The 16,187-nt window shown below is 43.5% G+C and overlaps 1 protein-coding gene across 1 annotated transcript in view; it reads right to left on the reverse strand.

Annotated features, from left to right (window-relative positions):
* Positions 1 to 16,187, reverse strand: part of DNAH3 (dynein axonemal heavy chain 3) — a 169,926-nt gene that overhangs the window by 112,704 nt on the left and 41,035 nt on the right. Inside the window, exons 13-18 of the mRNA XM_060261037.1 lie at positions 14,410 to 14,588; positions 11,280 to 11,464; positions 9,040 to 9,163; positions 8,056 to 8,209; positions 4,829 to 4,973; positions 2,317 to 2,528 (exon numbers count right to left, since the gene is read on the reverse strand). Of these exons, the coding sequence (XP_060117020.1) occupies positions 2,317 to 2,528; positions 4,829 to 4,973; positions 8,056 to 8,209; positions 9,040 to 9,163; positions 11,280 to 11,464; positions 14,410 to 14,588 (999 nt within the window). The remainder of the gene's footprint in view (positions 1 to 2,316; positions 2,529 to 4,828; positions 4,974 to 8,055; positions 8,210 to 9,039; positions 9,164 to 11,279; positions 11,465 to 14,409; positions 14,589 to 16,187) is intronic.

Raw genomic sequence — 16,187 nt, forward strand, 5'->3', positions numbered from 1 at the left:
GAATCTCTAACCCGTATTGACATTCAAGGGATTGTCTGATATTTTGCCTTTATTTATAAGACTTTCAACCCTTTGTTATACCAGCGTCCCACTAAGATTCCTTTGCCCCAGGTTCCTTTGCTGGAGGAAACCAGAGATGGTCTATAGGTAGACGTTGAGGAAAGATTAGCTAAGCCCCAAATTCACAATGAGGAATATAAAAATAAATACATAAATAAAAATGATAAGCAGTGGACATCACTTAGGGGCGGGCCACACCAGATCGGCGAGCAAATTAGCATCCACATTTTCTATAATCAGCCAGTTATCTTCTACAGTAGCATCCAGCATCTTAAGAATGCTGACCAAATTGGCTGCAAGATAATAATATTTCAGCACTGGAAGGCCCAACTCCCCTCAAAGGCTCCTTTGGACTTGAAGAACACGTCATACTTGGCTGAGCAAAGTGATATGACACTACGGGTGATGCAGGTCTTTGCCACAGCAGCCACCATCTTAGAAGACGTACTTCTAAGCTTCAAAAGGGGATTGGATAAAAATATGGAGCAGAGGTCCATCACTGGCTATTAGCCACTATGTGTGTGTGTGTGTGTATATATTGGTCACTGTGTGATACAGAGTGTTGGACTGGATGGGCCACTGGCCTGATCCAACATGGCTTCTCTTATGTTCTTATGTTCCTCTTCTGTGTGAGAGATCACACCTCTTCTAAGATGGTTCTTGCCATCTACAGTTTTTAAAAATCAATATACTGAAAACTCCATCCTGGTTTATCAAGTACTCAAATCTAATTTTTAGTTAAATATTTTCATAATTTAAATATTTCACCATTACATAAACGTTAATTGATCCACATACAAATATTTTGGAACCCCACTTAACAGTTAGTATTAGTCCTTCAATCATTCCTTCATTAGTGTTCATTATATTGTGTTATTATTATTATTATTATCTGCAAATCTTGCTAATAATTAAATAGTGTTAAATCATTCTTCAACACACAAAAAGCGTGACCATTTTTAAAGGGCTGCCTGATCAATTAAAACTACCTTTTTAGTGGGATGAAACAGTTTTGCTCAGTTAATTTCACTGACTTGTGCGGAGAAAGAGAGATGCACGGACAACTCAGCTGGAAGGCAACAGTGTCCCCTGCTACCAAAGGTTTATATATTTACTGTGAGCGTTTTCACACTGACCTTACTCGGGAGCGACGTCCATCTTCACCGCGCAGCGTCTGCACGGATTTCGCACCGATTGCTCCGCAGAACCCGGAAGAGCCGCGAAGTCCCACGGCTTTTGCGTCGCAAATGTAAACTAGCCAGTTTACATTTGCGATGCAAAAGCCGCGGGACTTCGCGGCTCTTCCGGGTTCTGAGGAGCAATCGGTGCGAAATCCGTGCAGACGCTGCGCGGTGAAGAGTGATGTCGCTCCCGAGTAAGGTCAGCGCGAAAAAGACCTAAGTTTTCATTTGTTTATCATCTTCTTTTCTTACTGGGAGTTGAGGTGGATTACAAGCAGCATAGAACTATTTGGTCAACCAGTAAAATGATTAACAACATAACATCTGAATGATAACCATATATGAATGTAGCAGCAAAAATTCCTAGCAAAAACAAAGCTACTTGGTCAATCAGCAAGCGGATTTCAAAATACGATAATCTTTGAGTCTAACAGCAAAGATCCTTAGAAAAACAACATGATGCAATGGGAATGGGATTGAAGGATTGGAAGGAAAATCACATAATCCTGAATAGCAGTCACCTCCTGAGCTGATCCATTACATCAGGGGTGGCCAATGGTAGCTCTCCAGATGTTTTTTGCCTACAACTCCCATCAGCCCCAGCCATTGGCCATGCTGGCTGGGGCTCATGGGAGTTGTAGGCAAAAAACATCTGGAGAGCTACCATTGGCCACCCCTGCATTACATCATAGCTCACAGCTCTACTCCTCTTCCAGGATGCCCTCCTGAATAAATTTGTTTTGCACGTTTTTGCAAAATGATAGGAGCATGTGGGCTTTCCTGAAACCTCAGGCAGACCCTTCTTTAATGTGGGAGCTGCCACAGAGACTGTGTGTGAACAAGCAGTGGCTAATGTTATAGGCTGGCACCTTCAGAAGGCTTTGTTCAAAGGAAGAATGTTGTAGCTGAGGGACACAGCAGGAAAGACAGTTCTAGACAGTCCTGCAGATACATGGGCCCAAAGCCACTAAAGGCCTTGTCAGCTTGAACTGAGCCCATAAATTATCCTTATTTTTCTGCTGCATACAGCCAATACACATCTGATAGTCCCACCACAGACACACATTTACAGCACCTGCTCCCAGTGCCTGTCCTTCATCCCACGGTTGCAGGCAATTGAGAGGACTGGAAGGTGTTGCTTGAACTTGTCGATTTTAAACTTCACATTCTCCGCTAAACGCTTTGGCCCTGGTAGATCTGCAAAGGTCTTGGTCAGTTTGTACATGGTCCTCCACATGTTTCCCACATCCTCAGTGATTTCCTCAGCATTCAAGTCCTGGAGAGGCCCTGCACAAGGGGTGGGGGGGAGACAAGCATTGTCAAGAGCCAAAACTTATTCCTACAAAAGTTTCCTGGCAGATTTGCCAGAAGAACAACACAGAAACTAAGTAAACACAGAATCATAGACTTGGAAGGGACCTCCAGGGTCATCTAGTCCAACCCCCTGCACAATGCAGGAAATTTACAAATACCTCTCCCTACACACCCCCATTGACACTTGCTCCAAGCCCAGAAGGTGGCAAAAAAAGCCCTCCAGGATCCCTGGAAATTGGCCTGGAAAAAAACTGCTGCCTGACCCCAAAGGTGGCAAACATCATTTCCCTGGGCATGTAAGAAAGGGCCGTGAGAACTAAGCACTGATGCAGCCCTTCCTACCTTCCAAAACATGGTGGCAAAAACCCCACAAAATCTAGCCTTGTAAAAATGTTCCATACCAGAAGAGTTTTTGTGATGCCCGTACATTAACATATGATATGATATGATATGATAAATTTATTGTCATTGTTCTCAAAAAAGGAAAATGAGAGCAACGAAATGAGGTGCTCTTCCACAAACATACCAACACATCAACACTAAAAAAAGGACATATACATAAACCATTTAAATACATCTAAAACAAATAACCATTCATGACCCTACATTTAGCCTACATCTAAAACAAATAACCATTCATAACCCTGCATTTAGCCTAACCACAGCACTTGGATAGAAGCTGCCCTTAAATCTATTTGTCTTAGCCATCTCCATGCCTTTGTGTGAAACCTGTGGGCATTAAAAATCCTGACTGCTATTCAAGAAATAGCAAATAGTAAAGCATCCCCTTTGCCCCTGCATGGGAACCTTGGGGCTGGAAAGCGAGGCAGGGGAGAGGCAGCCTAGGGCCAGGGCCAAGGCCAAGGCCAAGGCCAGGGCCAAGGCCAAGGCCAAGGCCAAGGCTAAAGCATCAGGGGAGCTGTCCATGAGGGGTCCAAGTGTTAGCTAGATTGGACTAGCAGCATCCAGGAAGCAACAGAGAAGCCGATTTCACACTCACCTTACTCCGCTCTCACGTCCGTCTTCTCTGCGCAGCTTCCTCCCGATTTCCCACTATTTGCGTCGGGCCTGCAGCAAACATTGCGGTTTTCGTACAGCAGATGGAAATTTTTAGCAGTTTCCGTTTGCTGCATGAAAACCGCAATGTTTGCTGCAGCCCCAGCACAAATAGAGGGAAATCAGGAGGACGCCACACGGAGAAAATGGACGTGAGAGCAGCGTAAGGGTGAGTGCAAAATCGGTCAGAGATTTTATAGCAAGTCTGGCAGTTCCACCATTCCTAGGGAGGCCCTGCTTCTGGAAACATTTCATCTCATTTTCAACTGCAGAGTGGAGGGGTGGGAGGGAGCTGTTAAAAATGGCTTCTGTCTTGGTTCCTCTCTAGGTGAGGATTTGTGCCACAGGCTATGTCTAAAAATAGTTGTGTTTCAGAGGGTAGCTATGTTGGTCTGCAGTAGAACAATTAGATTAGAGTCTAGTAGCAGCTCAGAGATTAACAAGAGCTTCAGGGGATAAGATTCATAGGGCGTTTTCGCACTGACCTTAATCGGCAGCGACGCCCCTCTTGACCGTGCAGGATCTGCGCGGATTTCGCACCAATTGCCGTGGAGCACCCGGAAGAGCCGCAGAGTCCCGCGGCTTTTGTGGCGCAAATGGAAACTGCCAAAAACCAGTTTCCATTTGCGCCGCAAAAGCCACGGGACTTTGCGGCTCTTCTGGGTGCTCCGCGGCAATTGGTGAGAAATCCCCGCAGATCCTGCGCGGTGAAGAGGGGCGTCGCTGCCGATTAAGGTCAGTGCGAAAACGCCCCAAGAGTCACAGTTCCCTTCATCAGACAGAAGTAGGAAAGAAAATTTGAGTCTTTCTAGCTCAGCCAGGAGGAATGTTGTAAAGAATGCACAGCTACAGTGCAAGGGGAAATGCTTAGGAGCAGAACGTTACATCGGTAGTGTGATATTAATCCTATGTCCCTATTCAGCCCTGGTAGGATCCACTGTTCAGAACTTGTGAATTAACTCAAGCTTAACCCCACTTTGGAATTTCCCCTTGAAATTTCTTGGTTTGAGGATTGCCACTCTAGCTTTGTAATTCTTTGCATCCAAGAATTGCATCTTCTACTTTCTGTTAAGACAACAAATTCAACAAACAAACACTTCCCCCCCCCCAAAAAAACTCCAACAACTAGTAAACTCTGGAAATACACTCTTAAAGGATACAAAAAATCTGTTGCAGCAACAGACTTTTAGTAGAAATCCTGTAGTAGAAATCCTCACCATTCATCCATTCCTCTGACTTTACAGTAAAATTATATGCTGTCACCCAAAGCTGCTCAAATGGCTGCTTATTTGTAATTATGGTTCGCAGCAGAGGAAACTGACTCTTCTCTCGTTCAAGCAGCTCCTCTTCCTTGTTAATAGCCTGTAATATGGACACAGCAGAGTTTAAAGGTTTAGCACGGAACCCCCACAGTTACGCACCGTCCCCTTTCACAAAGAAAGCAGGATATAAAAGTGTTTTGAATTAAAGAGTTCTTTATTTTAGGGATTGGCAAGAAGAACTAAAATAAGTATTCTCTTGGTGCTCTTGCCTTTGTTCTACACATGACTAAGGCCTGGACCACCCGTGCAGAAGAATTTATTATTATTATTATTTATTGGATTTTTGACAGTGCTTCCAGGAAACCGGACTCAGGGCAGTTTACAATATCAAAGAATCATAGAGTTGGAAGGGACCTCCAAAGTCATCTAGTCCAACCATATAAAACAAGCAAAGAACATTTAAAACTTTTAAAAAGAAGTCCTTTTCTCCCTTTCTCACAATACAAGAACTCGTGGGCATTTAATGAAATTGCTGAGCAGTCAGGTTAAAATGGATAGAAGCAAGTCCTTCTTCACCCAAAGGGTGATTAACATGTGGAATTCACTGCCACACGAGGTGGTGGCAGATATAAGCAAAGCCAGCTTTAAGAGGGGATTGGATAAAAATATGGAGCAGAGATCCATCAGTGGCTATTAGCCACAGTATATATATATATATGTGTGTGTGTGTGTGTGTGTACACACACACACATATATTGGCCACTGTGTGACACAGAGTGTTGGACTGGATGGGCCACTGGCCTGATCCAACATGGCTTCTCTTATGTTCTTATGTACTGAGATAGTAAATGATAAAGCATTAGATTCTAGAAAACAAGATGGCATCCAAGTTCTGAGGGTATTGCTATCTCGGGGGGGGGGGGGCTTTGAAAAAAGTGGAAGTGAGAGTGCTAGATGGAACCGTTGCTGCCCCCAACCAAATTCCTGGTGGAAAGTCTTTGCCTTACAAGCCCTGCAGAACTGTAATAAGTCCCATAGGACTCAGAGGGAACTTGGCAGAGTTCCACCAGGTTAGGGCTAGGGCAGAAAAAACCCTGGCTGCGGACAGCTGGATGTCTCCCGGGCTGGGGACCCTGATGAGAGAATGACAGAACCCAGAGCTGGTCGTGCAGACTGTATTGCATAGTCCAAAAGTGAGGTGCCATTTTATAAAAGACTCCTGTAAGTAAAAAACATACACCCGCACCCACAAGGAGGAAAGGTTCTATCCCAGCATACTTCAAACTACACAAGTTTTATTTTTCAGGTGGGTAGCAGTGTTGGTCCAAAGCAACAGAACAAAGTCTGAGCCCAGTAGACCAACAAATTTTAATTTTGAGTATGGGCTTTATGCCCATCCAAAGAGTATTTAGGTGCATAAATCTTCTCCCCTCAGAGAGTGGAGTGGTGGTGTGAACCCCTATGCCAGTGGAAATGTGGACGTGGCAGGGGCTGGAGCTCCAGCAAGCTCAGACTGTGTCTGCCCAAGAGGAAGGAGTTGCATCTTCACTCAATGAGCAAGAGAACATTTTCACACCTAAATGCCAGCTCCAGAAGCCTGGGAATCAAGGCTATGCGTAAAGCCCATCTGCATGATACACAGAGGCCATAAGAGCAGGTGCCTGTCAATAATAATGAACACTTTACAGCCCTATAGGGAATGACCAGGTTTCTGATTAAACTATGCCAAATCAGAATGAATACTGCTGTAAGTAGAACAGAAAACAGATGATTATATTAAAACACAATACCAATTTAAATGGAAACTCATATTCTGGAAATATTTAGGAGTTAATATTTCCCTAAACTGACGATATCTTAACCAGATAAACTATGATACTCTCATTAAAAACATAAACAAACAATGACTGAATGGACAAAACTTACAGAGCAACCCTGAGCGGGGGGGATTAGAACAGGGAGCCTACTGACACCCACACCAGCATAACTCGGACATACACTGGTATAAGGGGCATTTATGCCAGCGGAGGGCATGAGCGGTGCTGTGTGGCACACTTCCACAGGTGCAGCTGCATTGCAGCCACATACCAGCGGAGTTATGGTGTGAACCCCTACACCAGTGGAAATGAGGACGAGGCAGGGGCTGGCACACCAGCAAGTCAGATCCCTGTCATGGGCAGCAATGATGACCATACGGGACCCCCACCCAACTCACCCCTGCAGGTAGCTCAGCTGAGGGAGTGACTCCGCTGAGACTTAGCGGCCCATCAGAGGGACGCACAGCTACGAGGAAGGCGGTCGCTGAGTCCTGAGTTTTAGTAGGAACTTCCTCGCTTGCTAATTGGAGCACTGCCGGAGGTCCACTTAGTCCCTGCTCAGGGCTGGGCTCTTTGTGGAATCAATGAGTCACTTTCGTGATGACTCACATCTACCCTGGCTGTTACGCTCTCGCTTGAACTCTCCGGCGTTCTGACTCATAAGAACATAAGAGAAGCCATGTTGGATCAGGCCAATGGCCTATCCAGTCCAACACTCTGTGGGCAAAAAAAAAAATATATATATATATATATATATATATATTTACACACACACACACATTGTGGCTAATAGCCACTGATGGACCTCTGCTCCATTTTTATCCAATCCCCTTTTGAAGCTGGTTATGCTTGTATCCGCCACCACCTCCTGTGGTAGTGAATTCCACATGTTAATCACCCTTTGGGTGAAGAAGTACTTCCTTTTATCCATTTTAACCTGACTGCTCAGCAATTTCATTGAATGCCCATGACTCCCAGCTCCAGACGACCTCAATCTCTGCGCCCTGACGAGGCTACCTGACTTGGCTTTGGTTTGAACTCCCTGGCTTGGCCCCTGATTGGACTTGGACTTTGCTCTCACCCACACCCGGACCGTGACAATCCCAAAGCATTTTCAGCATGGGAATGCCCCCCAAAACAACCACAAAGGAGCTCACTGGCAGCCATGGTAACTCTGAATTCACACACACCCATTTACACACACACTTAGCTGAGGCCACATCCTTGGGAACCCAAGTAGCTCAGGATACTGACCTAGTGTGCACCCAATCAGCCCAACCCCCACCCCCACCCCCAGCAGTCCTGCCCCTCTGCAGCACCCAATGATGGAGTACTGGTACAGTTTCCTCAGGAGAAAGCGCTCACTTCATATTCATTCAACGCTTGATCCAGATTCTTCTCCAGCTCACGAAACTTTTCCACATTATTCTTCATTTCTTCCATGGTCATGACTTCCTTCTTGCGGAAACTTTCCACTTCTCTGTTGTAGCCTTCCAGGATTGCCTCAAATTCAGAGCACCTGGGGTTAGGAGGGACAACAAGGTCACAAAGCATATGGTCATCTGACAATTTCCTTCTCAGCATCATGACGGGAGGGTGGGTGCCTGTACCACAATGTACAGTAGCCCGGGTTTTAACAGAAGCCAGAACACGGGGATGAGGGGAGCTAAGCCCTGCCCTCTTCTCTGCTTTATCCTGCTTCCAGCACTATCCATTCACTCAGGGGTCAAGCTGGGAGGAAGTTTCAGGAGTGGAGTCATGTTGGTCTGTGGTAGAAGAGTCCAGTTGCACCTTAAAGACCCATGAGATTTCTAGAGTATAAACTTTCAAACGTCAAAGCTCCCTTTGTTATATGGAACTGATAGTATCCAACAAAGAGAGCTTTGACTCTCAAAAGCTCACACCCTGGGTCTTTAAGGTGCTATTGGATTCAAATCTTGCTTGGGCTGGGAGAAAAAAAAAATCCTTCACACGACAAAATGAAGGATGTAGAAAGCGAGGCTCCTCAGTGGCAATTTTGCTAAAAATGGGTATTTGCACATTCTGTTTTAGAAGTGAATGTGGAGGCAGGTACATACATACACATAGGTCTCACAACTAGTTTAGCCGTTATTCTAGGATTTAAAAAAAATGCTGTATTATGTTGTAAAATTTAGATCCAGTGTTAATTTTAGAGTTCTGACTGTTTGCATTTAAAAATATTTTTATTTTGGGTTCCCAAAGACATGGCCTCAGCTGAGGGGGGGCGGGGAGTGTGAATTCAGAGTTACCATAGCTGCCAATGGGCTCCACTAGCATTTAATAAATCTCTCTTCCTGTTGTTTTTAAAGTTCCCCTTAGTAAACTTGCCTTTTAATCAGAGTGAGTTCCACATGATCCCTTCTGTTCATCAGCTGATTCCTGCTTGTTTCAAAGATGATCTCAATTTCATCTGGCCAGTGGAGAACTGTACTGTTCAGTTTTATGTCCTCGTCTAGGAAAACAATATTGAAGAAACTTCAGCTGAATAAACAATACTTGCCTATTTGTGTTGCACTTCCAAGGCATCACATACATTATTATAGTGATCCTCACAACAGCCTTGTAAAGCAGACCAATATTATTATCCCCATATTGCAGAGGTGATAGGCTCACCTAAGGCTGCTCGGTGAATCAATGGTACAAGCGAGATTTGTGGTGGCAACCATCCAGATTGCTACTCTTTCTCTGGGTCACTAAGCTGCATGTGTTCTAATCCTTATAACGATCTACAGACCAAGGAATCAGAATCATGGAGTTGGAAGGGACCTCCAGGGTCATCTAGTCTGACCCCCTGCACAATGCAGGAAACTCACAAACACCTCCCCCTAAATTCACAGGATCTTCATTGCTGTTCCATGGCCATCTAGCCTCTGTTTAAAAACCTCCAAGGAAGGAGAGCCCAGCACCTCCAGAGGAAGCCTGTTCCACTGAGGAATTGCTCTGTCAGGAAGTTCTTCCTAATGTTGAGCCGGAAACTTTTGATTTAATTTCAACCCATTGGTTCTGCTCATACCTTCTGGGGCAACAGAAAATAATTCCACATCACTCTCTATATGATAGCCCTTTAAGTACTTGAAGATGGTGATCATATCACCTCTCAGCCACCTCCTCTCCAGGCTAAACATCCCCAGCTTCTTCAACCTTTCCTCATAGGACTTAGTCTCCAGACCCCTCACCATCTTCGTCACCCTCCTCTGGACCCGTTCCAGCTTGTCTATATCCTTCTTAAAATGTGGTGCCCAAAACTGAACACAATACTCCAGGTGAGGTCTTACCAGAGCAGAGTAAAGTGATACCATCAGTTAACATGATCAGTCCTACCCCCCCACCCCCAAATTATATTTGATCCTTCTGTCCAGCAGCTAAAGGCAATACACATGAGGCTATGCTATTTTATCCTTACAACAATCCTGTGAGGTAGGTCAGGCCTTGAGACTGATCAGTGTTATATGCCAAAGAATCTGGGACACTGAGAGCCAGACTATTATAGCAGGAATTAATCCATCTTGCTCTCCTTGGGTTTTTTTGTTTGCTGCCCATTCCAGGGAAAGGAGTTGCTTACATGCAAAATCTCATTAATCCTCAACAGCACCAGGCTCACTAGATTGAACATCTTCCTGTCAGCTCTTCTCTCAGGTAGATACCACAATATTCCCTTTGAGAACAGACTACATAAGTACTATCAAAGAATTCAGGTTTTCACGGCTGGTAACATCATTAGGGTTTGTAGAATCTTTCGGGATCAAGTGCCGTGTTCTACTGGAGAAAGTTTTCCTTCCAGACGTTTCGTTCTCAGCTGCAGAGAACATCCTCACTGGCGTTGCAGCCGGAGCAGGCGCTCAGACCTTCTTGGCTGCTGTGCATAGAGTGAATGCACAGCAGCCAAGAAGGTCTGAGCGCCTGCTCCGGCTGCAACGCCACTGAGGATGTTCTCCGCAGCTGAGAACGAAACGTCTGGAAGGAAAACTTTCTCCAGTAGAACACGGCACTTGATCCCGAAAGATTCTACAAACCCTAATGATACATAAGTACTGTTTATCAGAACCTGATTCAGTTACTCATATTTTACTCTGCTGCTCTATGTTTTGTAAGATTCATCAGCAACTTCTTGACCCTGTTATCTCTGGCCCTCCAGAAAAAACTATTCAGTGCTTACTCACTGATAAATCTCCCAGATTGACAGAACTAGTAGCTATTTGGCCATTGTACTACACAAGGGTCATTATATCCCTAAGCATAAAACCATGAACATTTGATTCACTTTGCTTTTATGTACTGTTTTTATATTTTTAAAACCGTTTTTTGTACACTATAACTCTCATTGGACTTCATTTTAATTCTGTTTGTACTTTTATTTCCCCCTTTTATGCCATCAAAGGTTCTTGAACTTGATTGATCAATGGACACTGCAGGATCCTTAAGATATCAATGCTACTTTGGAAAGAAGACCAGGCATCTGGAATCCCAGTCTCCCGATGAGAAATTTGGAGGAGAACATTTGGGGGGAACTTAAATGAGGATTTTCAAAATGTTTGTTTTTTGAAATGGTTCTTATTTTTCAGTCGTACATGGGAGATCAGCATAGTCCATCAAGAATTCTAGCCTGTAGATAGCCTCTCTGATTTCACGCCGCAGCTTAAAAACAGTAACTTCGCTGGATTTTTTCAGATATGCCGTGAGTTCAACAAGTTCTTCAGTAGTCAAAGGCACTTCAGTGACTCTGTCTGCAATTATGTTGTACTGGTTGCAAATGCTACAACAGAAACAAAAGAGAGACATGTTATTCCAAGAGTCACAAAAGAGGGGGAAAGATTTGTTGTCCTTGCAACCAGTCCTAATAATTATTGCATGTGTGTGTGTGTGTGGCAGGAAGGGTAAACCTTGGGGCTAATCTGTTCAAAATTGCTAATGACACTCATTGAACACCTTCTTCCGGAGTAATGTTATGAGAATTTCTTGACGTCAATCTTGACTATCACAGAATTTTTGGATAACTTGGCTTTTGGAAAAAGCAATTACATGCAAAACGTGATCCATCAGCGAGCAAACATGTAAAGGACATTGTATCCTTTGAGCTCAACTTCTGCTGGGAGTGGACTCCACTTATGGCATCTGGATGAACATTGAGCATTTTGTGCCACTACAAGAACTACTTTGAGCACATTTTGTTACCTTGAAGATTGAGGATTTTGTGGAGCCCTTCCTCTTGTGGACTTTTCATTTGTGGTATTTTGGTATCGGTCTATGGATTGTATTTGTATGTGTAACTGCTCTGGTTTGATATGATAGATTTAATATAAGAGGAGACTTTATAAATTTTTTCTAATTTTCTTTATTGACTTTGTTACACAGTTGATTATTTCTTGCTTGCTTACTGCTGTGTTGCCACTTATTTTTTTTATTGTTGTTGTTGTTGGGTTACCCAGTGGCAAGGTATGAAAAATTATCATTAAAACTGATAAGCCGAATGGTGCAAAAACAGAATAAAATGCTGCTAATTGAAACAATGGAATCAGGCACACCAGAGAATAAAATTGGTGACCCACAATGCAACAAAAGGTTACAATGACAACTACTGGAAACAACTGTTGGCTCTCCAAAGGAAATGGATGGCCACTGTGTGAGACAGGAAGCTGGACTAGATAGAACAGGGGTGGCCAACGGTAGCTCTCCAGATGTTTTTTGCCTACAACTCCCATCAGCCCCAGCCATTGGCCATGCTGGCTGGGGCTGATGGGAGTTGTAGGCAAAAAACATCTGGAGAGCTACCGTTGGCCACCCCTGAGATAGAACATTAGTCTGATCCTGTAGCGTTCTTCATATGTTATGTTCTTATAGAACGAAATTCAAGTCCATTGGCACCCTTTAAGACAGGGGTGTTGAACTCATTTGTTATGAGGGCCAGATCTGACATAAATGAGACCTTGTTGGGCCAGGCCATGTAGGGCCAGGCCATATGTGTATCTATTTAAGATTAGGTAGCAGAAATATAAATTTTATAAAGGATACAAACACAATTAACAATTTTTTTAAAAAACAGCCTTATAATATACTCAAAACATTACCACATTGGTCTTAAAGGTGTGCTTTCTTTGGATTTCTCCCATGGGATCCAGGGAACTGGGCAAAGGAAGCTCTGGCTCTTTCCTTCCTTCCCCAGGGGACCAGGAGGGGGAGGAGCCTCAGCCAGTAGAAGGAAGAGAGGCTTGGCTCAGTAGCTCTGCTGTGGGATAGAGAGAGCCTGGAAAAACAAGCTCTGCCTCCTCTACAAGGGAGGAGCCTCAGCCAATAGAGAAAATAAAGGTTTTGCTCTGTAGCTCCTGTGTGATTGAGCAAGCCTTGCAAAGCAAGCTGTTATGCAGAAGCAAGCAAGAGAGAGGAAGAAGGAAGCAGATGACAGCCAGTTGCTCGGGGGCCTGACAGGAACCCTCTGGGGGCCTGATGCAGCCCCGGGGATGCATGTTTGACACTCCTGCTTTAAAACTAACAAAGTTTTATTCAAGGTTCGATGTTTTGTGTGCACTCATACTTCCTCAGACACAGAGAAATGGAAGCTAACATTTCATATATATTCATAGGCAGATGCCTTTGCATAGGTGAATGGAAGTGGAAGATAACCATTCAAACTTTTTTTTCCTTTTTTTTCTGAAGCAATTTCAGGTTTAATGTTTTATAGAGTAGAAGGCCTGAACAGAGAAGTTATCAAATGCAAAACACAGATTGCGTACAGAATAAATCAAATTCCATCTTTGTTAGACTCAAAATAGCCATTCAAACTTATAGACAGAGGCTGAACAGCAAATTAGTATATGACATGAAGATATTTTAAGATACGCAGAGACAAAACAGGATTAACAAGTACGGTATATAGGGTCAATAGTTGTTTGGATTTTATTAAGGGGGAACAACAGAGAAGCAATACCAATGTCAAAATAGAAGATCAATGTGTAAGAGAATTCTTTCTAATTGTGAGAAGTTAATTGAGACTCTCCGTTCATCTCCTCTCAAGCATGAAGGTAATAAACAGCATTTTCCCCTCTTTTGTTGGGGTGGGGGTGCAGTGTTATACAGGGAAACAGATATATCAATTTTCATTGCATTACATTTCTTTCACTTTATATTGTTCTAAATACTTTACCAATATATTGTTCTTTAGTGACATCACGTCAGAAAAATCTGTTCCTATATATTGCATTGCATTACAAACACTATTCCAATCAATTAGTCCAAAAATGCATTAAAATACAGAAGATGTACTGCTGAGAATGAGTATAGCACTGGTAATTAGCTAAGAAACCATCTGTTAAGTCCTGGGGGGAGGTGTTTGTTCTGAGTGTTGTAATAATTTATAGTATATAGTGATTGTAATGTAATGTAATCAGTGTAATGCGATCAAATTCCATCCAAGTACCTGCCAGGGTTGACCCTGCTTAGCTTCCAAGTTCTGATGAGATTACGGATGCCAGGGCTATCCAGGCCAGAGCTGTGACTTGTTTGTTTTTGACCCATAATGTAGCAAAAAGTTACAATGACAACATACGGAAGCAAAAAAGAAGCTGAAGAGGGAACAATCGTACCTCCTCCTCCCCAGCACTAAGGGTCTTTTTGCTTGTTAGCTTGTTTGGCCCACAATGCAGAAGCTGCAGCAGTCACCTAAACCCCTGATCCAAACAGCCAGACATCCTCTCTTCAGCATACCTCCGGTTCATTTCCCTGTTTTCTTCGACTTCAAACTGAATCAGCCTGTCCTTCAGCTTCTGAGTCCGAAAGCAAAGCTCCTCGTTCAGTTTTAAGGCATCTAGGCAAAACATTGCCAGAGGGACTGTGACATGCATGGATGCAATTTCTTTCTTCAGTTTTGTCAAACCATCAATCTTCTGCATGGGTAGGGGTGAACGGACACAATAACATAGATTAACTTCAATTAAAACAACATGATTGTTACAGGCTGTCTCCAAGAACCATGGCCCATATTCCTGAAGAATCAGATTCAACATACATCAAAAACAGAAAATAACTGACTATAACCTTGTATCCTTTCATGATGGATGACTGATGATGAAAGTCCGCTTCTCTCCTCAGTCCTCCATCCTGGATTGATATAATTATTTACACAAAATAATGCAATCCCTGAGTGTTTGACCGCCATACTCTCATTCATTATGGAGTCAGCATGCAACTAGGGGAGACACAGGAGATCCATCATTGGGTCTCATGTATTTTTTTTAATACACCCACAGAAGGCAAAGATGTGGATCAGAGTATGGTGCGCCTTTTCCCAGATAAGACGTATGCGCACGCAAGCATAAGCACACACACAAAGCTGCTGCTAGCCATCAACAGAGAAGAAAAGAGGTAGAAAACAGATGCCTCTGTTTATTCCCTACTGAACAGCAGCTAGAAAGAGGATTGCTGCTAGGAAAATGGGATATTAACCCCTCCCAGACACACACACTCCAAAACCCTAATCCAAACCAAGTCTAGCAACTGCTCTGTAAACTTAAAAGTTTATTGGGAAGGAGTTGATTGTCCCAGTTGGGATGTGACAGCTTGCCTTAGGGAAAACAACTCTGGCCATTATTTACAATATACAATTAGTTCATTGTTTTAATTAAAACAAAAGCCCTTGGGCTCTTTTCTTCAACTTTGCTTTGCATCTTTCACTGTTTTGTCAACCAATTTCAGAAACTGGTAAGAGTTTAAAGATTATCAATCTCAGGAGAAAAAGGCTTCGTAAGTAAGCCCTGAAGTGAAAACTTCTGGGGCCCTCAAAGCTCTGAAGTTTTACCAGGGCTGTGAAGTGTTAGTTGGTATTCAGTCAGAGAAGCATTAGCGCAGACAAAAAAGAGTATAATTCAGTGCACGGTCCAGGAGCCATCCTGCAAAGTACTTCTGATTCTGACATAAAAGACTGCCTTCCTCTTGAAAGCTCAAAGGTTTCCAGCTCAGAATTCTAACAAATAATATACAGTATGCTGGGTAGAGCTGCACTGTCCATCACAGGCAACTGTTGGCATGCCATTCAGGGCCTCTTTGAAATAAGAGCTGCCTCAATGTTCTGTAGCAGCAGTTCCCACTCCTCTTGATGGGGACAATCACCAGCAGGATGTGGCCCTTGCAGGACACTGCAGGCTACCTCCAATGCCCAATAGATTTGGAAATGAAACCCACTCGTTTACCTGCATTAACCCTAATAGTACCATTGTTCAGGAACTTATTTAATGCCTAGTTGCGATGGCTTCTGGAATGAGGACAAAACGTCTGGTGGGTCTAAGCAGACCACAGAGAAGATAAATATGGAAACAGCCTCTGTTTCCCCAGGGGAAAAGAAAGGTCACCAAATATCCAAAAGCCATTAAATCAGCAGTGTCAATTCATCTTTTAGATCCAACTCAACCTTTACTTCAGATCACAGTTTATACTAACCACAGTTTAGGACCCAAATCATGGCATGCCATTCAGGGTCTCAGAAAACC

The sequence above is a fragment of the Heteronotia binoei genome, chromosome 20, assembly GCF_032191835.1.
Source record: "Heteronotia binoei isolate CCM8104 ecotype False Entrance Well chromosome 20, APGP_CSIRO_Hbin_v1, whole genome shotgun sequence".
Taxonomy (NCBI): Eukaryota; Metazoa; Chordata; class Lepidosauria; order Squamata; family Gekkonidae; genus Heteronotia; species Heteronotia binoei.